Below are 26497 nucleotides of genomic sequence, written 5' to 3' on the forward strand. Positions count from 1 at the left end.
AGGGTGGCATTACAAAATGCTCTTCTGAAAACAAGACTAAGAATTGGGAACATTACCTCTATTTGACCCAGGGGAATCTGATGAGGTGATCAAGTCTAGGAACTCTGTTCTATAAGGCTCAACAAGGTGAGTTCTTAAAAAAAAGTTGTACCAGACCTAAAATTAAATAACTGGAAAGTGGCTAAGGTTTATTGATAAAGTTTATACAGCTGAAGGCAAAAATAAACCATGAAAGTGTTTTAAAGTTGCTGCAATGTTGAATTATAACTGATGAGGTATATTTATATTAGGGAGAGTTGATTAACTAGTGAGGCTTTGCTCAGCCATAGGACACTATGGTCAAGGTATTTTGTAAAACTGAGTGAGAAGAAAGATAACAACAATTTTTATTCCTCTTTCCCAAAGCTGAGTTTGAGGACAGTAATCTCACCCAAACATGGGGCAGAATTTTCCCTGTGGGCTTCTGAAACCCACAGTTAGTCTTAACTGTTGGTCGGGGCCCTGAACTGTGGGAAATAGTAAATGTGATTTTCCCCAGAGGCCAATTCATAGCCAGAGGATGTGTTCACCATCCAATTAAGGACAGTGGTGTGCTCTCAAAGTTGGAGAGCCAATCAGAGCTTCCAGCTTGAAAGCAGCAGCAGGCAGCGAGGGAAGGTAACTGAGGGAGAAGTTGCATCAAAACGGAGGTGCCCTCTCTCCAATGGCTTTTGCAACCAGGCCATCACTGTGGAGGCAGAACACTGGCAAGCAAGACCTCTAAACCAGCCTGGAGCTCTGTACTTGCCTCTCACCTCGGTCCGCTGCCTGCCAGGCAGCGAAACTGGTCCCCACTAAAAATAGGAAACTGGAGTTCAATGGAAAATCCTGGTTGGCCTCTGTGGGCCACCCCATTTGTGGGCAGGTACCTCTAGGGAAATGGCCTGGGGTGAGAGGGTGGAATCAAGAAACCAGCACTATTTTTAACATTCATTTGCCCATTTCCAGCCTGAGTGACACTGAAAATCAAGCCTATGGTTTCTACACAACAATAAAAATAAAATAACGAATTACTGTGCTTTCCACAAATACTTCAAATCAGGTAGTATTTCTCCATTTATACAGTCAACAGGGCTGGGGAGATCATGCTAATGAGTGGTATCAAATTGTAAAATACAATTATTCAATCTTTTTGTGATGTGGTACATAACAAAAGTGACAATACCTTTTCCTGATTAAACACAGCACACAAACTATATGGCAGTTTGTCAGGTGGTTTGGAGGACACACAAGGTTATGGATTACTGAAAACTGTAACTCTTGCCACCAAACAGGAACAGTCATATATGTAAGGTGGGCAGCATAATTCAAATCCAAATTTAGGTAGCTAAGGATAATATAGAGTTAACTGCATGTGCATCAGTAAATAATAGTGCAATCTCAAGGGGTGGAGTTGAGCATTTGAGGGAGTTGAGCTTGAGGTACCAGAGCTCTCCCCTCCTCCCCAGCCAGCTTATCACTATATACAGTATTATCTTAGAGCCAGTGGAGAGGGAATTTTCAATACGGGTATGGATTGAGATATGAGAGTCATCAGAATTTGTCAATCCAGTTTCAGAAATTTCTTGCTCAGTCCACAAGCATGACCCCGAACTTCCTGCCATTTCAATTCACCACCTTGATCTCACGCTCACATTTTGTCATCCTCGGCTTGCTACAATGTTCCAGTGAAGCTCAACACAAGCTGTAGCAACGGCACCTCATCTTTCACTTAGGCACTTTACAGCCTTATGGATTCAATATTGAGTGCAACAACTTCAGGCCGTGTACTCTGTCCTCCATTTTGTTTTATTCCCCTCCCAAGTGCCAATCTGTATCCTGTTCTCATATTTTTACTTTCAAACAGCACTGACCCTTTTTCTGCTGTTAACACATTCTGCTATTTTACTTTCAAACAATGCTGACCTTTATTCTGCTATTAACACCTACTCTGGACCAAAGCTCTAGTCTTTAATACTATCATCACCAGTCCCTTTGTCTTGTGTTCCATGATATATGTGTTATCTAATCTCACCTTCCCTCTAATCTATCCCTGAACTTCTATTTTCCTCCATTTGCACCACCCTCTCTTTTTCACATTATAAAACCCATCACATTTTTACCTCTCTCCTATTCTGAAGACTCGAAACGTTAACTCCCTTTTTCTCTCCAAAGATGCTGCCAGATCTGCTGAGTTTTTCCAGCATTTTCTGGTTTTGTTTCAGAAACTTGAACTTCTGGGCCAAAAAAGATGACTCTCCTTTAGCAGCCACACCCTTGGGGCAGAGTTTTCTGCCTGTCGGGCGGGTGGGCCTGACTCAATCGCCAGTGTACGGGGAGCTGATCCCCTCCGGAGAAGCGGGCCCCACCGCCATTTTATGTGGGCAGGCTAATTAAGGTCCACCCAGCTGGCAGGAAGCTCCATAAGCTTCCTGTGTGGGTGGGGCGGGGGGGGAATTCCCCAAAAGTGAGTGCGCTCTTTCGCGCATGCGTACATCTCCCTCAGGCTAAGTGCTGCCTCAGGGAGATCGCTTACACTTTTAAGAGTATGAAAAATAGAAAAAAAAATTCCCTAACATGTCCCCCTCATGTGACAATGTTCATAATTTACATAAGTTTGTTAAACTTTTTAAAGCCCTACATGAAACCACATCCCGCCAGTGGGTAAGGTTTCATGCTTTTTCTATTGCTCGCTGGGGCTCCTGGCCAGCCCGCCAACCTTAAAGTTGGACGGGCAGGTCCTTTAATTGTTTAAAAGATCCTGCCATCGGCCTCAATTGGCCATTGACAGGTTGGCAGGCCCGCAGCTGATTTCGCTGTGCCCCCGCCTTCCTGAAAATTTAAATGGGTCGGGATGACGTTGGGGGTTCCGCCCGATGTCATCCCACATCATTTTATGAGCCGGTGAGCGGGCCCCGCCCCCTGCTCTCCAACGGCAAAATTCTGCCCCTGGTATCAGACAAGATCAGGGGTTTCTGAATTGTACTATTCAGAATGCTGCTGGGCAGGACATGTCGATCATATGCCTGACATCAGACCCCCAAGTCAACTGTTCTACTCAGAACTCAGTCATGGCAAGAGAACTATTCAGAATGTGGTCAGCCAAAAGACAATGCTGAATAGTTCAGGGTACAGATAATTCACAAGTGGGGCTAGGGATGGTCATCTGCAGTGGCAGCAAAGAGAGTCAGAATTCACAGGTGAAAGAAACAACTAAGTTCCAGAAACTGCCAAATAGACATGAATCCTGATATTCTGGCAGTTAATGGGAACAGGGCTGGTAAGTGATTAAAAGAGGGACAGAGTACTCACCTCTAAGTCTGACCCGAGCAGTCCCCTACTGCCACCTTTAGCTGTCGGGTCTCAGGAGGCTTTGGAAACAATAGCCAGTCAGGCGAGGGTCTCAAATGTGTGAATGTCAGGGTCCTACAATGCAATAGGACCCCAATATGATTTTAATCCCAGATCGTGTACGTGTGTCACACTGAATACCAAACTCACCCGAGAAATACGGGGACAAGCAGGAGTGTGATCATAATAAGTTTTGGTGGTTTCCTTGAGGACCAAGAGGGTCAGGAGAGTTCTCTGGGCCCCACAAGGAAAGCATGGGCCTCCTCCGCCTTTGGTTAAATAGCCTTGGGCTATAAATGTTTAGTTTCAACCTCAATACTGTCTGCAGAGCAGATTCCACATGAATGATCTTTTGAAGTATCTTTGGATAGGCAGGAACCACATCCTGAAGTGGCTGAGATGTTGATACTCCAAGTTTATTGAAAGGCAAGAAATACCTCACTCTTCATCCATCAGGCCCTTCCCAGGAAAGGATCGATCCGAATCACTACTGACAACGGCTCCAGTTTGTATCTTGTGCAGAGCTCACATTGGCAAAGGCAATTCTGTCGCCTGCCTACTATTAGCTGATAACAGTATATACAAGGCAATTTCACTGAATTTAATGCCAATATTGCACATATATTCTTAGTGAATAAGAGTGGGAAATGTTAAGTACTTACTCTTCAAGCACTTTCAGTCTTTCTCCTTTCTTGAAGTTCAGGTCATCTGTATGATTTCCATCATATGCATACAAGGCTATAACTATTTTGCCATCAGTTTCTGTACACATAGAAGGTATATTAATTTGATTGTGATGTCAAAATAGAAAGAATGATTCCACACGGATACAAAGCAGCTTATAAATTTACCTTCAAACTTCTGAAACTTCTGGCCAGGTAAAAGATGAGAATCCTGGTTTGGATTCTGAAACAAGATAAGTATTCAAGAACTTAAAACATATTTCAGTTTACTCTGGGTCAATGATCAAGCCATCAGTGAATGAACTGGTGCTGTAATCATTTCACTGCAACAGCGTCAGCTCAAAGGATTACCATTAGAAATCTCAGAGCTAAAACAAATAGGAGTGTGCTTTATTGTATTTTAGCACATACATGCTCAATGTTTATAAAAATAAAGCAAAACATTGTTAAATATTATCTGAAATTACATAATGAAGGGAACTTTCTGGAAGAGTATCGAAACCTTTATCCTAGGCAGGATGTTACACAAGTCTTTGGTGTGAAGAATCATTAGTAAATATAGTTTGAGAGAAATAACCAAAGTAGCAAATACAAATTGAAGAAACTACATTACATTAATTATATTCAGCTTTGGTTATCACATTTCAACCACCTTGTGATAAATGGCAAAGTAGAGGTAGTCCTGCTACAGTTGTATTGAGTCTTGGTCAGGCCCCGGCTGCAATATTGTATTCTATTTGGACACACACCTCAGGAAGGATATATTGGTCTTAGAGGGATGTAGTGCAGATTCACCAAAATGATGGTGGCAGGGGTGAAAACCAGATTGCAGCAATTCAAACATGGGGCAAAATTTTCCAATGAGCGTGTGGGGCTGGGCAATCAGGCGTGCGTCCAGACATCATTGCGCTGTCTCACGATATTTCGTTTGGCTGGCACGTGCCAGAGTTGGCTGCGCGCTCGCCGATAATTGATAGGCCTATTAAGGCCATTAAACAGGTAACTAACATGAATGTTATGCTGCCCATCCAACCCAACGGTTGGCGGGCAGGCGAAAAGGCCAAGTGGCCTTTACGTTTTTTAGGAAACCTCAACTACGAGTGGAATGAGGTTTCTTAAAGCTAATAATGATCATATAAAAAAATTTTCTGGAAAAAAAAACCATGTCTCGCATGTGACACAGTCACATGAGGGAACATTTCATTAAAATGTTTATTGTTTTTATTTATTTTTTTAAAAAGCGCTTCAATCGCCCCCAGGCAGCTCTGTGCCTCAGAGATTGAAGCGTTCTTTTGCATGCATGTGCAAAAGAGCGCTAGACCCGACTCTCCCTCCTCCTCCCCGCCCGCACAAGGAGCGCTCAGTGCTACCGCTCGTGGTTTTATGCTGGTTGGGCCCTAATTGGCCTGCCTGCATAAAATGGCGGCGCGGAGCTGATCGCAGGTGGTGGTCGGGTTTCTGACTGCTCTCGCCGAGCTGCCCGACCAATGAAAAATCCTGCCATGGAGTCATGGAGACACAAATTAAGAAGGTGACAAAACACTTGGTAGACAAAAGGGAGATTGGAGATGGGGAGGTAAATTTGCACACAGATTGCTTGAGATTGGATTATTTAGAACAGAGAATGCATTGGCAGCATCAAAATGAAAGGAGAGGAAACCTTTTACATCTATCAGTAGCAAAGCAGCAATGGAGCAAGAAGTGAGTCTTATGGATTAGTTGAGCTCAGGGAGGGGCACAAAGAGGAATCGAGAAAGATGCAAGTTTGAGTCTAGCACGATAGGGAGCCTTTGGGGGAGATGAATATTTTAACAACTAACTGTTTTAATTCAGTGATGTTCATGACATTTGTTTAAAATGAAATACAACATTAGTTATTGGTGATGAAGTGATGATTGGTAAATAAAGTGAATTAGACAAATCAGAAGTTTCAGTTCATAGAATTGTGATCAGGACAACTGATTTTTCAATAGGTCAGTCATGCATGTATCCAGCTTTGTGCCCTGAGGTTTTTCCCTTCACTTCACTACTTACTGGCACTTGTGTATTGGATGTGGGATCTCTCACATAAATAGTTGGTTCAGATTTACGTACTGGTTTTTCCTTCAATTCTTTAGGTTCTTCAGTGAAGTTCTTTGACTTTATACATCCCATATTTTCTGTAAAACAATACAGTGGTTAAATTCTACAGAACTAACTGCTGTGCATACTTCATGTTGCTATGTATTCAACAATGATTCTAAAAGGTGCATATTTATTTCAAAGCCTATTGTCACTCTTCCATAAACACTTTGGGAGTAATACTTGCCTTGGCAGTAATGGAACTCCAAACAAAAACTGAACCAGATTGGATGTTAAATAAGCTACTGGCTCACTTTTTGCCGATTTTGTGCTACTGCCCAAGACCAACTACACTGTCTTTGTATAAAGACACTTTACTCAAAACATGTGAGGAACTAAAGGTTTACTAGTTACAATTATTCAAAATTTTGCACTCATTTTTAGAGTGCCTGTTACCATATCAAAACAAAATTGATATTCAGATACTACATCCCTATATTTCCCCAACTTCAAAGCTGCTGTTAAAAATACAACAATTAGAATGCTATTATTCAAGCTAGCTCAGAAACAGATCTTGGGTACGTGGCAATTTTAATTCTGCAAAATAAGTGTCCCTTCACAGCACATTAGCCTTTTGTCCCCTCAATTTGAATTGACCTCTTGATCTTGAGCCCATTTTTAATCCAGTGCAATTGCTCCTACTCTTACTCCTCAAGAAGAATGAATCTACTCAACAATTAGGTATTCAAGGTGCCTAAGGGGCTCAGAGTAATTTTATGGTTTTGCTTCCCCCAGTAGGCCAGTTTCAAAATAAAAATCAGTTTATTTTAACATGGTCTGGATGGGTGGGAAATGTGTGTACCTTGATGCATAAGGCATCACAACTGTGCAAAACAGGTTAGGTGATTCAGCGGGTCCTTTCCTGCTTGTTATTTTTGTATGTTTGTACATTTGGAATTGATTATTTTCCCAACAGAACAAATGATGTATTCTCCACAGAACATATTAGAGTTTAAGCATTATGTTTTCAAAGAAAATTAATTTGCACAAACTTTGAAAAAGTGTATGTCACAGGGCATTGAAGATGTCTATTGAAATTAGATATATTTCACTTTGCTAAATGTTGTGGCTCACTGCCTACTTCAAATTCACACAATAATGGTCAACAGTCTCATCCCAGGCCCCTTAACAGGAGATTGCCACTTTGTAAATCACAGCCCAAGGAAGGAGGAGGAGAGGTTGGATCTTTATTAACAGACCAACCGGAAAATCATTATGGGGAGGAAATCGACATCACACTCCTCCTGCTGCTGGAGGCACAAAGGTCAACACGGACAGAGGTTTTAACAACAGACCTTGGCAAACAACCCTGGGCTTGGGGCACAAAGACAAATGATTCAACATAGTTAACAGTAGTGTGAAAGAAAGAATACCAAAAATTGGCAAGTCAGCCCACAATTTTGACAGGGCATGTGGTTTACTTCTTTTTCCACGTCAGAGGAAGAGAGAGATTGAGTGAACAATGAAACTTGCTTTGAATGTTAGCAAGTATGTGTCAGTGAAATAATTATTTGAATCTTCTCCCTTCTTACCAACTGTTTGTCTGCCTTCAATAATATTGGAGAGGTGTATCGGAGTTTTTAAATGGGAAACAGTTATAATCATAGAATACAATGTAAAAGATATTAAAAATACAGAATCCATGTACTAAGACAATATACAGCATTGATCCCGATTATTGATCGATAAACTTGCTATGAAGATTTGTGATTTAAGTGCAATAAAATTATTCAAATGATTTCCATTCCATATATTTGAAAACACAGTTGTACCACTTCTTTCACGAAGGAACATCCAATATTGTACACTACTTTGATTAACTAGGTTTTTAAAAATATCTTATGATTTTAAAATTCTTATCCTTGTTTTCAAAAACCCTCCATGGTCTCACTCCTCTCTCTCTAATCTCCTCCAGCCCTATGACCCTCAAATAACTATGCCCCTCCAATTCTGACTTTTTCTTAAATTTATTCTTTCACGGGATATGGGTGTCACGGGATATGCCTAGAACAGCATTTATTGCCTATTCCTAATGGTCCTCGAGGGGGCCATGAGCAATCAGCTTTTTGGACCACTGCAGTCCATGTGATGTAGGTACACCCGCCATGCTGTTGAAAGAGAATTCCAAGATTTTGACTCAGCTACAGTGAAGGAATGATTATATAATTCTAGGTCAGAATGGTGTGAGGGTTTGAAGGGGAACTTACAGGTGGATGGGCCAAATAGCCTCCTCCTGTGATGGTGTTCCCACATATCCTCTGCCCTTGTCCTTCTACCTTGTAGAGGTTGTGGGTTTGGAAGTTGCTATTGAAAGAGCCTTGGTGAGTTGCTGCAGTGCATCTTGTACATGGTACACCCTGCTGCTACTGTGCATCGGTGGCGGAGGGAGTGAATGTTTGTGATGAACTGGGTGCCGAACAGGCTGCTTTGTACTGGATGGTGTTGAGCTTCGACTGTTGTTGGAGCTACACTCATCCATTGATGCCCCGCACCCCACCCCCAATCCCCTTTCCTCTACCGGCAAAAATAGGAGCAGCTGGAAATGGGGGTGGAACTTGGGTCTCACTTGCCATTTTTAAAGACCTCTGGAATTGACCCAACTCCACAAAAATCTAGCCCCTTGCATCAGGGAACATTAGTCAGTTCAATTTGAGAATTGTTTGAGCCAATGCTGGAGTATTAACATTTTACAGTGACAAATAGCAATCGATGGATAAGGCAACTGGTGATTTGCTCTTAACATCTGTTCTCTCTGACAATGAGTCTTGCTCCTCAAGCTCCCAGAAGGAAAACCCAGTAAAAACTGAGAAATAAGAATGTTGGTCCGAACCGGTCTCGTATACCTTAAAATGGAACACCAGTAAAAACTGGGAAATAGGAGTACTGGTCCGAACTGTTTTTTTCTTTTTGGGCTCCAGTTATATTGTATATTCCGCAAAAGTACAGGACAAATGTTTAGCAAACTGTTACCCAATTTTAGGGGAAAAATGTGGTGTGATATTAGTCATGAGGCTATCAAAAGGCAAGCTCACTTATAGTCAGTCAACCAGGTCCTTCCCCTTGTTGAAAATTCCACTGCTGATTATAAGTTGGCACATAAAGCTCCATAAAGCCAAATAGATTTTCAAGCGGAGGTCTTCTCCTATGCCATCCCCAGAGAAATAAAGAATGAGTAGTGGAATTCTTGCCAGTCACTTACATCATTGCACATTTAAGTTGGCACATAAAGCTCTGTAAATCCAAACAGATTCTCAAGCAGAGATCTTCTTCTATGCCATCCCCACAGAAATAGGGGCAAGTAGTGGAATTTTTGCCAGTCACTTACACCATTTAAAGTATGATAACAGAATATAGCTGGACACATGTAATTTACAACCCCAAGACAAATTTCAGTTTAATTGCACTTTCAAGAAAAATAAACATTTCCTCTCAGAACAATATAGAAAGAACTTTGTTAATTGCAGGGTATTTCCCACAGTGATAATTAAATGGGACAGTTGGCATAGGTGTGCTAAAACACTATCTTTGGAGGAGATTGAGAGGAATATTAATTTGAGAAATAGCCTATCAGCCTGGCAAAGATGAATTAATCACAGTGCATAATCTTGAGAGAGGCTTGCGTACATCTGAATTCTATAAATATGGCATACTAGAAAATGGTGGCTCAGTGGGGCAGGGTGGGGGTTGGGAGTTAAGTTGATGAAGGCAGCTTGTCAGAAGTTTTTTTGGCAGGACAAGGCATCTTTCACGTTTGGTGGAAGGGGGAAGTAGAAAGTTAAACTCCCTGCCAGACTCAGACATCCTGCTTTGTCAGGGGACTGTGCCTGGGTTGCAATACAAAATATGTTTGATTATTGAGTGAGCTTGAGGGGAGACAAGTGGTTCAGTGATCAAAGTGTCAAAATGAAAACTTACTTTGCCATGTTTTTGTTGGGTGTGAGAGAGAGGAAAAGCAGGGGAGAAGTGACCGGTGCCACAACCAGATATGTTCAAAAATAACAACGCCTTCAGACACTTAGACCGGAGTCCCTTATAAGAACAATTTATTTGCAGATGTGACCACAAACTGCTACACTACCACTGTTTCAGCATGCATTGAACTGCAGGGAGCTATGCTGCCAGTAATTATCTAAGCAAATTTGTTCAATTCATTCCATACTCCAGCAGTCATCCAGGCCAGTTTAGTGAAATAAATACACTTACCAACTGCAGCCCATCTAGCAATTGACTAAGGTAACTCAATTGATTTTTTTTAACAAAAAAATCAATCACTTGAATTTGCCAACAGTATTTACCTCCAGACTTCACGATATGAATATCAACCTTTGTATGAAGTTAAATATAATTGGCCTGTTCACCCCTTTTCTGAACCATGAACTCTGTAACCTCAAGCTATGTCAAACCAATTACGAAAGTTCAATTTATCAATGGCTATTAAAATCTTGAAATCATTGACAAAATCTCACCTAAACTCTCCTTGCTCGAGTTTAACATAATCTATATACAATTCTTAATGACTTGAGTTGGTCTGTTGGATATTGAAATGGTAGAGATTGCAGATAAACTCATTGTCTCAAAAGCTAAAAATGTCAGTCTCAGGACTTCAATTCTTCAGCGAATACATTCTGATCTTTGGTTTGGGTGAATGGAATAGTTTTTTTTAAAGCGCTATTCAATAATACTCTCAGCAAATTCCAAAAAAGGCCCTTTGAGCAAAAATATCTTTCTGCAGCAGCTTCCTTACTTTCAAAATACAAAATCCGTTTATCTTTCCATTTTAGTGGCTATATTATTTTTAAAATATATTTTAAAAATAGGACTGAAAACATGCATCAGGAGGACAAGGAGAATTGACAAGTCCTTCCTTCAGTTCTCCTGGCTTCAGTTCTAGATCACTTAGACTTAGGTATAAGTATTTTTTCCTTCAAATGGAAAGTGGCTTTGCATTTTTTTGATTTAGTTTAAAGTTGCATGGAAAAAGGAATGATTAAAAAATGGATCCTAAAGAGATATCCCAAAAATATTTTCCATGCGAGTGTCCAAAAAACTTTGCCTGAAGGTCCTCAGATCCTTACCTGCAGGCAGGAAAGTGCAATGGGTGCCTTGTGGCACCACAAGAACAGCAAAAGGAATTCACTGAACGTATGTAGACTGCACATTACCCGCCAATGAAATACAGTTATTTGTCAAAGATTTGAGTCATCTAACAAGTTTGAAGAGCCTTATTGTAGAGAGCCCTGAATTATATCAGGATTTTTTCTTCAAGGTACAAAGGGCTGAATTTAATGTCCCCCCGACAGAGTTTGGTCAGGGACTGCAAGTGAGGCAGGTATGGGGTTCGAGAAGGTAGAAGTGGTGGAGCCTCAGCCTTTGCAATTGTCCTACAGTTTCGAGGGTCTTGCAGCTTGTATGGATGGAAGTGGGGACTGCAGGGTAGATGAGCAAACTTGATCATGGCGCCTTGATACAGGAAGCCATTCAAGCAGGGGCAATTAATAGGAATGTAGTGGCAGTTGGGGAAAGTATAGGGGGGGGGGGGGGGGGGGGGGTGGCAGGGTAGATAAACATAGCTCTCTGCAGCAGGGAGCACAAGTCCAGAAAGCCAAGTTGTCTGGCTAGTGCCAGGGTTTGGGACATCTGCTCTGGGCTGAGAGGAACTTGCACTGGGAGGAGGGAAGGATCCAGTTGTCATCATCCATGTAGGTACCAACGACATGAACGGGACTAGGAAAGAGGTTCCACTTGGGAGGGTATGAGCAGCTAGGGGATAAATTAAAAAGCAGAACCTTAGAGGTAATAATCTGTGGACTATTAGCTGTGATACGAGCAAACTGGTGTAGGATAAATAAGATAAATGCATGGTTCAAAGATTGGTGTGGGAGAAATGGGTTTCTATTCATGGGACACTGTCCCAACAGTACTGCTCCCACTTTCCCCAGTTCTGGTGCCAATCTTCACCTGTGCTGGGACAGTGTTCTGGTGAGTGATATAACTGGGGTGGTAGAGGGGACTAGGGATCAAGTGAGGGAAGATGTGATAAAGAGAACGCAAAGCAAGGTAGTAATAAGGGTATGATAAGTAGTGTGTGGCAGGAAGGGACAGAGCGTACAAACAGTTGATGGCTAGAGAGGCTGTGAAAATAATAAAAAGACAGAATTAAAGCCACTCTTGAATGCACACAGCATTTGAACAAGGTAAATTAATTGACAGCACAAATAGAAGTAAATAGGTATGATCAATTGCCATTACGGAGATGTGGCTGCAGGGTAACCAAGGCTGGAAACTGAATGTCCAAGGGTATTCAACATATAGGAAGGATAGGTAAAAAGGAAAAGAAGCTGAGGTAGTGTTGTAACAAAGGATGACATCAGTACATTGAGTGAGGGGATCTTTGATCGAAAGATCAAAATGTAGAATCAGTCTGGGTGGAGCTAAGAAACAGCAAGGACAGCAAACATTGGTAGGAGTCATTTATAGGCCACCAAACAGTAGTAGTGGTAATAGTAATGTAGGGCATGGTATAAATCAAGGTGCATGTAACAAGAGGTAATGCAGTAATCATTGCAGTAACCTCCATATAGATTGCATAAACCTAATTAGCACTTTTAGATTTAGTAGGTGCAATGAGAAAGGGCAAATTAATAATCTTGCTGTAAAGGAGCCTATAGGGAAGAGTGATCATAAGATAATGATAGAATTTTACATTACGTTTGAAAGTGATGCAGTTCAATCCAAAACTAGGGTCGTAAATATAAACAAAGAAAACTATGAATGTATGAGGGGCAAGTTGGCTGCGGTAGATTGGGAAACAACTGTAAAAGGTATGATTTTAGACAGACAATGGGAAGCATGTAAAGAATTAATACATAGTTTACAACAAATTTACATTCCTTTGGAGGTACAAATCCCAGCTGGAAAGGTGATCCAACCATGGCTAACGAGAGATGTTAAAAATTGTATTAGATCAAAGGAAGAGGCTTATAAAGTTGCCAAAAGAGTAGTAAGCCTGAGAATTGGGAGCATTTTAGAATTCAGCAAAGGAGGATCATGAAACTTAGCAAGGAAGAGAGAATAGAATAGGAGTGTAAACCAGCAAGAAAAGCATGAATGGACTGCAAAAGTTTATGTAAAATGGAAAAGATTCGTAAAGACAAACATGGGCACATTACACACAGAGGAGAATTTATGATGGGGAAATAAGGAAATGGCAGAGAAACTAAAATATTTTATGTTGGTCTTCATGGAGGAAGGTACAAAAAAACTGCCAGCAATACTAAAGAACCAAGGGCTAGCAAGAATAAGGAACCGAAAGAAATTGGCATTAGTAAAGAAAAAAGTACTGGATAAATTAATGGAACTGAAAGTTAATAAGTCCCTGGACCTGATGATCTACTTCCTAGAGTGTTGAAAGAGGTGGTTTGAGGGATAGTGGATGCACTGGCGATAATCTTTCAAAATTCTTCGGATTCCAGAATGGCTTCTATAGATTGGAAGTTCACAAAAAAAAACCCCACCATTTAAGAAAGGTGGGAGAGAGAAAATGGGGAACTATAGATCTAATGGCCTGACATCAGTAGTAGTTAAAATGCTGGAGTCTATAATAAAGAATGTGATAGTTGGACACTTAGAAAATAATCATAGGATTGGGCAGAGTCAACCTGGATTTACGAATGGGAAATCATGTTTGACAAGCCTGTTGGGGTTTCTTGAGGATGTAATTCACAGAATAGTTAAGGGGGAACTAGTGCATGTAGTGTATTTGGATTTTCAGAAGGCTTTCAATAAGGTCCCAGACAAGAGATTAGTAAACAAAATTAGAGTGCATGGGATTGGGGTAATATACTGGCATGGATAGAGAATTGGTTAACAGACAGAAAACAGAGATTATGAATAAGAGTAATTCTTAGATTGGCAAACCGTGACTAATGGATAACGAAGGATCAGTGATTGGGCCTCAACTATTGACTATCTATATCAATGATTTTGAAGTGGGGACCAAATGTAATATTTTCAAGTTTGCTGATGACACAAAACTAAGTGGGAATGTGAGTTGTGAGGAGGATGCAAATAGGCTGCAAGGGGACTTAGGCAAGCTAAGTGAGTGGTCAAGGGCATTGTAGATGGAATATAATGTGGAAAAATATGAAGTTATCCACTTTGATAAGAAAAAAAAAAGAGTATTTCCTTGTTCATGAGTCATTGAAAGCTAGCATGCAGGTGCAGCAGACAACTGGGGAGGCCAATGGTATGTTGGCCTTTATTGCAAAATGATTTGGGTACAGAAATTGTGCTGCAATTGTATAGAGCCTTGGTGAGACCTCACTTGGAATAGTGTGTAGTTTTGCATCTCCTTATCCTAGGAAGGTTACATTTGCCATAGAGGGAGTGCAACAAAGGTTCACCAGACTGACTCCTGAGGTGACAGGATTGTATGAGGAGAGGTTGATGAGACTGGGCCTGTATTCTCTAGAGTTTGGAAGAATGAGAGGCAATCTCATTGAAGCATACAGAGCTCTTACAGGGCTTGACAGGGGAGAAACAGCAAGGATTTCTCCCCTGGCTGGGTGGGGGGAGGGGGGGAGGTGTCTAGAACCAGGGGACAGTGTCTCAGAATAAGAGATAGGTCATTTAGGACTGAGATGAAGGGAGATTTCTTCACTCAGAGGAAGGTAATTTTTTGGAATTTGCTGTAACAGTTTTGTAATTCTGTGATTTTTGTCCTGATGCTAAATAAGGCTCTTCAGTGGGCAATTAATGTCCACTTAAGGGCCTTTTCCTGCTGCTGATATTCAACCAGAAGCAGGCAAGGGAATTACCATGCAGGAAGCCCAAAAAACAAACCCTGTTGGGTTTGCTTGTCGGCTTCTGTGGTGGGGAGTGGTGCAGTGCCTCTGCTAGGCAGTGCCTGATCAAGGGACCCAGCATTAGGAAGGAGGTTTTTTTTTGGTGGGGGGAAGCGCAGAGAGCCACCTCCTGTCCCTTTCTTCCGACCGCCTCTCACTCCTTAGCCAGCGACCCCTCTCAACGCCCTCACTCACCTGTGGCCTGGGTCCCTTGTTGATATGAGGGCTTTGGTGAGTGTGCTTACTGGCAGCAGCCACCACTCCTGGTGGCTCTGGGACAATGGAGAGCTGTCCTAAATCCTGGCCAGTTAAGTATCTCATGGGCACTTCATGCTGGTGGGCCTTCTCCAATGCAGACAATGCGGGGCTCCTGCTGGTTCTTCAGTCAACAGGCGAGACCCCTATCACCAACATAAAATTCCACCCAAGGTCATTTCCCTTCGATTTCTGCACTTTTAAGGGAGTGGACTAGCAAGCAAAAATGCTTCCCCAAGTAGTCATGAGAACTTCAATTTACCTTTCCTGACTGGGCAAAGGAATATTTTCTCAGTTCCCTTCTTAGCCAAATTTATGATGGACAACACCAGATATTTTGCACACAAGATCCCATAAACTGTAGAGAAAGGAGTGACCAGTTAATCAATGGGGTTGGTCAATGAAAGAGTCATAGAGTCAGAGCTCTAAAGCACAGAAAAAGGCTCATCGAGTCTGCATCAGTCAAACAAGTGCCTAACTATTCTAATCTCATTTTCCAGCACTAGGCCCATAGCCTTGTATGCCATGGCATTGCGAATGCACATCCAAATACATCTTAAATGTTATGAGGGTTTCTGCCTCTACCACCTTTTCAGGCAGAGAGTTCCAGATTCCCACCAACCTCTGGCTGAAAAAAATTCTTCCTCCCATCCCCTCTAAACCTCCTGCCCCTTACCTTAAATCTATGCCCCCTGGTTATTGATCCCTCCACTAAGGGGAAAAGTTCCTTCTTGTCTACCCTATCTATGCCCCTCATAATTTTATACACCTCAATCATGTCCCCCCTCAATCTCCTCTGCTCCAGGAAAAATAGTCCCAGTCTATTCAATCTCTCCTCATAGCTAAAACTCTCCAGCCCAGGCAACATCCTGGTAAATCTCTTCTGCACTCTCTCTAGTCTAATCACATCCTCCCTAAAATGCAGATTCCAGAACTGCACACAATACTCTAGAGATGTCTAAACCAGTGTTTTAAACAGTTCCAGCACAACCTCCCTGCTCTTATAACCTTTGCCTTGGCTAATAAAGGCAAGTATCCCATATGCCTTCTTAACCCCCTTATCCTGCTACCTTAGGGCCAGTGGACATGCACACAAAGGTCCCTCTGATCCTCTGTACTTCCCAGGGTCCGACCATTCATCGTGTATTCCCGTGCCTTTTGCCCTGCCCAAGTGCATCACCTCACACTTATCCGGATTAAATTCCATTTACCACTGATCAGCCCATCTATATCCTCCTGTAATCCAAGGCTATCCTCCTCACTATTCACCACCCCACCAATTTTCATGTTATCCACTAACTTACTGTCAACTCTCCTACATTCAAATCTCAATCGTTTATATATACCACAAACAGCAAGGGACCCAACACTGATTCCTGTGGAACCCCACTGGGCACAGGCATCCAGTCACAAAACACCCCTCGATCATCACCCTCTGCTTCCTGCCACTCAGCCAATTCTGGATCCAATTTGCCAAATTGCCTTGGATCCCATGGGCTCTTACCTTCGTTATCAGTCTCCCATGTGGGACCTTATCAAAAGCCTTGCTGAAGTCCAAGTAGACCATGTCAAATGCATTGCCCTCATCAACACACCCGGTCACCTCTTCAAAAAAATTCAATCAAATTGGTCAGACATGACTTCCCCGTAACAAAAACATGCTGACTGTCCTTGACTAATCCCTGCCTCTCCAAGTGTAGGTTAACTCTGTCCCATAGAATTGCTTTCAATAGTTTCCCTGCCACTGAGGTTAGACTGACTGGCTTGTAGTCCCCTGGTTTATCCCTTCCTCTCTTCTTGAATAATGGTACCACATTGGCTGTCCCCTAGTATTCTGGAAAATCTCCTGTGGTCAGGGGTATTGAAAATTATTGCCAGTGCCCCCACTATCTCCTCCTTGGTCTCACTCAACTCAACTTGGGATACATTTCACCTGGGCCTAAACATTTATCTATTTTTAAGCCTGCCAGGCTGCTTAGAACCTCCTCCCTTTCTATGCTAATTTCTTTAATTATATCACAGTCCTTCTGCCTGATTTCCATACCCACGTCATCCCTCTCACTTGTGAACACTGACACAAAGTATTCATTTAGAACCCTGCCTACGTCTTCCGACTCCACACACAAATGATTGCTACAGTCCTTAATTGGCCTTACTTTATCCCTAGTTATCCCTTACTCTTAATGTATTTGTAAAATAACTTTGGATTTTCCTTTATTTTACCTGCCAATGTTTTTTTCATGCCCCCTTTTTGCTCTCCTAATTTCCTTTTTAAGTTTCCCCCCTACACATTCTATACTCTTCTAGGGCTTCTGCTGTTTTGAGCCCACAGTATCTGCCATAAGCCTCCCTTTTTCTCTTTATCCAATCCTGTATATCCCTCGACATCCAGGGTTCCTCGGATTTGTTGGTCCCACCCTTTGTCTTTACTGGAATATGTTGACCCTGTACTCTGCCTATTTCCTTCTTGAATGAGTCCCACTGCTTCGACACAAATTTACCTAAAAGTAGCCAAATCATATCTGATCTTATTAAAAATTGGTCTTCCCCCAATTTAGAACTCTGATTTCTGGCCCATCCTTGTCCTTTTCCATAACACCCTTGAATCCAACAGAGTTATGATCACTATCTGCAAAATGATCCCCCACTGATACCTCTACCACTTGCCCGGCTTCAATCCCTAAAATTAAGTCCAGGACTGCCCTCTTTCTTGTTGGACCTTCTACCTACTGGTTTAAAAAGCTCTCCTAAATGCATTTTAAGAATTCAGCTCCCTATAAACCAATCGCACTATGACTAACCCAGTTAATGCTAGGGAAGTTGAAATCCCCCACTATTACTACCCTATTATTTTTACATTTCTCTGAAATTTGCCTATGTACCTGCTCTTCTATTTCTCTGACTGTTTGGGGGCCTATAGAACACACCCAGCAATGTGATTGCTCCTTTTTTATTTTTTAGTTCTACCCACATGGCTTCATTTGAGGACCCTTCTAAAATTAAAGAATAGGGTCCAGGTCATTAGGAGAATTGGCTAGTCTTCTTCAAATAGTACAGGATTCACTTTGAACCATTGAAAAAAGGCATGGTTTTTATATTTTCCTCCAAATTTTAAAATTCTTTCATGGGATGTGGTCATCACTGGCAAGGCCAGCACTTGTTACTCATTTCTAATTTCCCTAGAACTGAGTGGCTTGCCAACCTCATTGCTGTGGGTCTGAAGTCACCACCAGGTAAAGGTGGCAGATTTCCTTCCCTAAAGGACATTAGGGAACTAAATGGCTTTTTACAACAATTGATGGTGGTTTCATGGTCACCGTCACCGAAACCAGCTTCACATTCCAGATTATTTTTATTAATTTAATTTAAATTTCGTTAGCTACCATGGTGGGATTTGAACCCCTGCCCTCAGCGCATTTGCCTGGGCATCTGGATTACTAGTTCAGTGACATTACCATTACGCCATCATCTCACCACTAAACTCATTATACGCTCAAGTCTTGGAATGGTGTTTGAACCAGCTGATTCAGGCATTTGCTTTTTAAGAATTGGATATGTGAACATCTACTTTGACAACCTATGCATTTACTGGCAATTTTTCAAACTTCATTTATTCTTTCATGGGGTCACTGGCAAGGCCAACGTTTGTTGCCCATCCCCAATTGTCTCCCATCCCCAATTGTTGTTGAACTAAGTGGCTTGCCACACCCTTTCAGAGAGCAGTCAACCACATTGCTGTGGGTTTGGAGTCACATGTAGACCAGATCAGGTAAGTATAGCAGATGTCCTTCCCTAAAAGGGCATTAGTGAACCAGATGGGTTTTTAATGAAAAATCAACAATGGTTTCATGATCATTACAGAGACCAGTTTTTCAATTCCAGATTATTCCTGGAATTCAAATTCCATCAGCTGCCATGGTGGGATTTGAACACTTAACCCCAGGACATTAGCCTTGGCCTCTGGATTACTAGTCCAGTAATTGTAAAATCACAGTACACAACTGTGTCTCCCAAATTAATTTGGTTTCATCAGTTTATTTGTACTGAATGAATATGCACCAAGCAAACAGCCAACTAATCTTCATAGGAAAGGAAGTTCGAAAACATTTTGTACGTCACATTTTTTAAGTTAAACATGTAGTGAGAACTTAATTAGAAATTAAAGCTTCAAAAGCCAGAGAAGTCCACATCAGCATAAACATTCCTGGGCCAGACTTTTAACAACCTTTGTTTTCCATTTGGCCCTGAGCTGAGCCCCTATCCTCTCTGTCACCAAGGTGTCCTACTTGTACCTTCACAAACCTGGTTGACCTTCCATCTGTAATTCTCCACAATCTTTAGACATCCAAAATCTGTTACCAGTATCCAACTATGCACTAAACTCTGCTCTCCAGTACTCACTGAATGCTGAACCAAATTTAAAATTATCATTTTTACGTACAAACCCTTCCATACCTTACCACTCCCTGGCCCAAATTTTTGCTGGGTCGGGCCAACTCAGGAGCCATTTAAAAATGGCAGGTGAGACCCGATTCCGGATTCCCACCCTCATCCCCATTTCTAATTTTCGCCAGCAGGGTATAAGGATTTGGGTAATGAACCCACACACAATCCTGCCCTTGCCACTCCATTGTGGGGGCAAGCTGTTCAAAGGCCTCCACAATATTAATAGAGTCAAGCTCTTCCATACATAGATATGGTTCACAGTCTCTCAGAGGAGTTGTGAACCACAGGGGGCCCCTAGCCCCCAGTGGGGTAACCAAAAAACACAGCCATTCCACATTCTCATTGAAATACATTGGGCCTCTTACCTTCACATAAGGCTGGTCATCAACCACAGCCGTTCATACTTAATCTCAGAAGCTTTTTTTCTACATCAGACCTCTTAGTCTTGTCTGAATAAACACACAAGCAGTGAACATTTTTTTAAAAACTCTTCAAAGACACTGCAGCTTATTACAAGGTTAATAGAGATGTCAAACAAAACACCCCTCCTCTCTACAACTGGGATATTATTTCTCCTCCCGCAAAGCCTCTGCGTATTGTGCATTTCAGGATCAGTCCACAAGAACACAAGAATTAGGAGCACGAGTGGGCCATTTGGCCCCTTAAGCCTGCTTTGCCATTTGCTAAGATCATGTCTAACCTGATTGTGGCATGAACTCCACTTTCCTGCCTGCCCCCCATAACCCTTGTTGATCAAAAACGTAACTCATCCTTGATCATATTCAATGACCCAGCCTCCACTGCTCCCTGGGAAAGTGATTCCCAAAGACTAACAAAATTTCAAAGACTTGTCAATGACTCATTAGTTCTGTACATAGTGAATGCTGGAGGAGCGAGTATGGAGCATGCATGGAGGAAGCATTTACTTTATTTATCCTTTAACAGGATGTGGGCATCTCTGGCTTAGCCAACATTTGTTTCCCATGCCTAATGGGGCAAAGGGGATAAGAGAGCAGGAGGGTTCATTGGGCGGGCAGTGAGGGTTTATAAATGCCTAGCATTTATTACAACCAGGCCAATATCCCAGTAAACAGGCGGTTGTTCCAGTCTGCCAGTCTCGCCATCTGCTTGCCTCCATTGCTATTTTGGGCCTTCCTCCAGAGGTGGCGGGTCTGATTCCATCCCATCCCCACCTCCCTGGAATGAAAAAATGGTGGGTGGGGGCCTCCTTAATGGAGATGGGTTTGTAGTCAGAAACTTTCCCAATGCTTGTCTCATTCATGAAAATCCAGCCCCCTTATCTCTAACCTCCTGCACTCAATCCTCTGACAACTCTACATTCCACTAATTCTGGTTTGTGGTGTCACCAACTTATTTCACCGTGGCATAAGTGGCCAAGTCTTCAGTTGTCTAGGCCCTAGGTGTTGGAATTCACTCCCTAAAACCTCTCCACATTGAAACTACTCTGATCCTTTAACATACTGTTCAAAACCTACATATTTGGCCAAGAAGCTGGTCACCTTTTCTAATACCTCCTTATGTGGCTCAGTGTCAAACTTCGTCTGATAATATTCCTGTACTGGGAAGTTATGCTACGTAGAAACATAGAAAATAGGAGCAGGAGTTGGTCATTTGGCCCTTTGAGCCTGCTCCACTATTCAATATGATCGTGGCTGATCCTCTATCTCAAAAGCCATACTCTCACTCTCTCCCCCATACCCTTGATACCTTGAGTCTAGAAATCTATTTTCTTCTTAAATATATTCAGTGACTTGGCCTCCACAGCCTTTTGTGGTAGAGAATTCCATAGGCTTACCATCCTGAGTGAAGAAGTTTCTCCTCATCTCAGTCTTAAATGGTCTACCCCGTATCCTGATACTGTGAAACCCTGTTCTAGACCTCCCTCCCCCAGCCAGAGGAAACATCACCCCTGCATCTAGTCTGTCAATCCCTGTCAGAATTATATATGTTTCAATGAGACCTCCTCTCATTCTTCTAAACTCCAGTGAATACAGGCCTAATCGGCCCAATCTCTCCTCAAAAAACAATCCTGTCATCCCAAGAATCAGTCTGGTGAACCTTCGCTGTACTCCTTCTATGGCAAGTATATCCTTTCTTTGGTAACGAGTCCAAAACTGCACGCAATACTCCAGGTGTGGTCTCACCAAGGCCCTGTACAGCTGCGATAAAACATCCTTGCTCCTGTACTCAAGTCCTCTCACAATGAAGGCCAACACACCTTTTGCCTTCTTAACTGCTTGCTGCACCTGCATGCTTGCTTTCAGTGATATACAAGGGCTCCCAGGTCTCTTTGTACATTAGCATTTCCCAGTCTATAACCAGTTAAAATAATACTCTGCCATTTTGTTTTTCTACCAAAGTGGATAACCTCACACTTATTCATGTTATACCTCATCTGTCTTTGCCCACTCAACTTGTCTAAATCGCCTTGAAGCCTCTTAACATCCTCCCCACTGTTCACTTTCCCACCAAGTTTAGCTTCACCAGCAAACTTGGACATATTACATTTGCTTCCCTCATCCAAATCATTGATATATATTGTGAATAAGTGAGTAAGCACTGATCCCTGCAGTACTCCACTAGTCACTGCCTGCCACTTTGAAAAAGACTCATTTATTCCTTCTGTTTCCTGTCTGCTACTAACCAATTCTCAATCCATGCCAATATATTATCCTCAATCCCATGTGCTTTAATTTTACACACTAGCCTCTTATGTGGGACTTTATCAAAAGCTTTGAAGATCCAAATACACCACATCCAAAGCTTTTCCCTTATCTATTCTGCCAGTTAGGTCCTCAAAAATTCCAGTAAGTTTGTCAAACCTGATTGCCCTTTCATAAACCTATGTTGACTTTGTCTAATCGTGTTGATATTTTCTAAGTGTCCTGTTATCACATCCTTTATAATAGACTGCAGCATTTTCCCTACTACTGATGTGAGGCTAACCAGTCTATAATTCCTGGTTTTCTCCCTCCCTCCTTTTATTTAAAAATAGTGGGGTTACATTTGCCAGTACTGTTCCAGAATCTACAGAATTTTTGGAAGATGACAGCCAACGCATCCATTATTTCGATGGAGACCTCCTTTAGTACCCTGGGATGTAGATTCAGGCCCTGGGGATTTATCGGCTTTCAATCCCATTAATTGCTCCAGCACCATTGTTTTAGTAATACTAATTTCCTTCAATTCCTCCTTCTCACTAGACCATTGATTCCCTAGCTTTTCTGGGAAGTTATTTGTACCTTCCTCCGTGAAGACAGAACTAAAATAGTTGCTTAATTGCTCTGCTATTTCTTTGTTCTCTATTATAAATTCTCCTGCTTCAGACTGTAAGGGACCAACATTTGTCTTCACCAAACCTTTTTTTACATACTTATAGGAGCTTTTACTTTTATACTCCTTGCAAGTTTACTCTCATACTCTATTTTTCCCCTCTTAAATCAATCAATCTCTTGGCCTTCCTTTGCTGAATTCCAAATGTTCCCAATCCTCAGGCTTGCTACTTTTTCTAGCAACTTTATATGGCTCCTCTTTGGATCTAATACTATCCTTAATTTCTTCTGTTAGACATGGTTGGGCCACTTTTCCTGTTGTATTTTTGTGCCAGAAAGGAACGTATAACTGTTACAATGCATACATTCATTCCTTAAATATTATCCATTGCCTATCCACTGTCATGCATTTTAATGAAGTCCCCCAGTCTATCTTAGCCAACTCATGCCTTATACCTTCATATTTTCCTTTGTTTAGATTTAAGATCCTAATTTAAGATGGACTACTTCGCTTTCCATCCTAATGGAGGATTCTATCATGTTATGGTCACTGTTCCCTAAAGAACCCCACACAACAAGATTAGTAATTAACCCCTTCTCATTGCACAATGCCAAATCTAGGTTAGCCTGTTCCCTAGTCAGTTCCTTGACATACTGGTCTAAAGTACCATCTCGTATGCATTCCAGGAATTCATCTGCCACAGTATTATGGCTAGTTTGGTTTTCCCTGTCTATAGGTAGATTAAAGTTACCCATGGTTGCTGTGGCACCCTTGTTACATGCATTTCATTTCCTGTTTAATGCCATCCCTTACCTTATCACTATTGTTTGGTGGCCTATAGATAACACCCACTAATGTGTTCTGCCCCTTGTTGCTTTTTAGCTCCACCCAGACTGATTCTATGCCTAGATTTTCTGAGCTAATATCCTCTCTCACTTCATGTTGATTTCATCCTTAACTAAACGCCATCCACCTTCTTTTCCTTTTTGCCCGTCCTTCCTAAATATCAAGTACCTTTGATATTCAGTTCCCAGCCTTGGTACTCTGAAGCCATGTCTCTGTAATCGCAATCAGATCGTACCAGTTTACATTTATTTGCGCTGTTAATTCATCTAACTTATTGCGAATGTTCCATGCATTCAAATACGGTGCCTTGAGACTTAGCTATTAAACATTTTTGTTGCACAATGGCCATATTTGCTGCTAGCCCTCGTTTCTTCTGCCTTACACTTTTGCCTTTCATTCTTTTTTGTTTCCCTCTTGTGTCTCCCCGCTCAGCTTCCCATCCCCCTGCCAGATGCTATATAAATGCAAATTGTTATCATGAAGCCTATAGTGCCAAATCATTTTAAGTTGCAACTGACTAGATCTGTAACAAAGATGTAAAGGAAGAATGGAGAGACTTAAGGCAGACACTTTTCATCTTTCTATCAATCATTTGATGAAATACAGACTAGCTTCAGAATATGCAGAGCCAATTTACATTTAGAACCTCTGGACCAATAGAACAGGAAGTCCACCAGGAATCGCATGACTAAAACCATACAACCAGTTGCGCTTGTACCAATGACACATATAAGACTGTTAAGACCATAAGACATAGGAGAAGTAGGCCGTTCAGCCCATTGGAGTCTGATCCGCCATTTAATGAGATCATGACTGATCTAACAATCCTCAACTCCACTTTCCTGCCTTTTCCCCATTACCCTGATTCCCTTACTGATTAAAAATCTGTCATGAAGCTGATATTATACTCAGCCTTGAATATACTTAAGGACCCAACCACTACAATCCTCTGTAGTAAAGAATTCCACAGATTCACTACTTTCAGAAGAAATTCCTCCTCATCTCTGTCTTAAATGCGCAACTCCTTACTCTGAGATTATGTCCTCTGGTCCTAGACTCTCCCACAAGGGGAACCAACCTCTCAGCATGTACCCTGTCAAGTCCCTTAAGAATCTTATATGTTTCAATAATGTCACCTCTCATTCTTCTAAACTCCAATGAACACAGGCCCAGCCGACTCAACTTCTCCTCATAAGAAAATCCCTTCACACCCAGGATCAACCTAGTGTACCTTCTCTGGGCTGCCTCCAATGCCAGTATATCTTTCCCTAGATAAGGGGACTAAAACTGTTCACAATATTCTAGGTGCGGTCTAACTAGCACCTTGTATAGTTTTAACAAGACAGTCATTTTATAGCCATTCCCTTTCCTTCTATCCTGTGTCTTCTTCCTTTCTAATTAATAAACCAGATACATTTTAAATGAAGTTATCGAGCTGAATTTTACCAGCCATCTAAAGATGGTTTGGGAGACCAGGAGGCCTCAAAATGGTGGGGGAAGGTTTCTGGAGGGGAGCCAGACATCTTCCCATCACCTTGGACATTCTCAAGGGTGGGAACCTCAGCTAGGTGGCTATCTGCTGACTGGAGGTGGAAGACCAATTAAGTGGCCAATTAAAAGCCATTTCCTGCCCCCACCAGCATTTTACTAACATCAGGAAGGGCCATTGCCACATAGAGACCATTAGGTAAACCCTGGCAGCCTCCAAGCTGGCTCCTGAAGAACAGGCCCTTCTTTCTGGCCACTTCATGACCCACCTGGATGGCACTGATGCCTCCTACAGCTATGCTACTGCCATTGGAAGGTGCACAGCCCCCACCCCAACACATTATGAAAAAAAAAACTCACCATGCCTTTGAAGACACCTCAGCATGAAGACCCCTCCTCTTCCTGCAGTGGCAACCTATATTGGTCATGCAATTGAACTGCTCATCACTGATTGGACTGGCAGCTTCAGGAGATGGGCGGTTGTTCTCAACTGGACGGCTGTCCTGGCAGCAGCCTCAAACGGCTGCCACCCATAAATAGCCACACACAGGGTCCCTCTACCCACCTGTGGGGGTGAGTAGGGACCCGTTTTTGCTTGCAGTAGGACTGCTTACCGTTTTGAAAAATTCCAGCCATAATCTGTCTCAATGGCATTTTGGTAATGTTATTATATTCTAATAACATTAGTGTAAAAAAAAAATCTTCAGCTCTTGTCTGACCAATCGTGGATTTATTTTTTTGAGGAAACAATGTCCCAATTAGGCCTAGTGAAGTCTTATGACATAATAGAGCCACGTGATAGTATATTCAAAAGGCTTCTGAAAAGACTATATGAAAGACTCAGTTACAAATTAAGGCCTGTGGAAATCAACACACTAATAACATCTATGCAAGAGAAAAGGGAGGGAAAAGATTTTGGTGGGGTGATCCAGAAATTTATTTTTCCTGATATACATAAATTACTTTGATTTTAATTCCCAAATGGCACCAAGCGTTCTGAGAGAATGGAGGAAGTGCACTGAAGATGGAGGATATAAATAAGATTTTAAATGAGAGCTCAACCAGCCTTGCACTTGGGGGTCAATTGTAAACTGATGATCCATTATCACTCACATCTCAACCAGAGGAAATAACCTTTCCCTATTCACTAAC

General features: G+C 41.9%; 1 protein-coding gene across 4 annotated transcripts in view; it reads right to left on the bottom strand.

Annotated features, from left to right (window-relative positions):
- lyn (LYN proto-oncogene, Src family tyrosine kinase) overlaps positions 1–26497 on the bottom strand; it is a 100315-nt gene that overhangs the window by 55713 nt on the left and 18105 nt on the right. The window contains exons 2-5 of one of the 4 annotated variants that reach the window (XM_041189734.1): positions 20083–20166; positions 6147–6211; positions 4221–4275; positions 4032–4131 (exon numbers count right to left, since the gene is read on the bottom strand). In XM_041189734.1, coding sequence (XP_041045668.1) covers positions 4032–4131; positions 4221–4275; positions 6147–6206 — 215 coding nt within the window. In that variant the 5' untranslated portion in view covers positions 6207–6211; positions 20083–20166. Of the gene's footprint in view, positions 1–4031; positions 4132–4220; positions 4276–6086; positions 6212–20082; positions 20167–26497 lie in introns of all 4 variants that reach the window. The other 3 variants (XM_041189732.1, XM_041189733.1, XM_041189731.1) reach the window with 3 other exon arrangements.

Source organism: Carcharodon carcharias, chromosome 6 (assembly GCF_017639515.1).
Source record: "Carcharodon carcharias isolate sCarCar2 chromosome 6, sCarCar2.pri, whole genome shotgun sequence".
Classification (NCBI taxonomy): Eukaryota; Metazoa; Chordata; class Chondrichthyes; order Lamniformes; family Lamnidae; genus Carcharodon; species Carcharodon carcharias.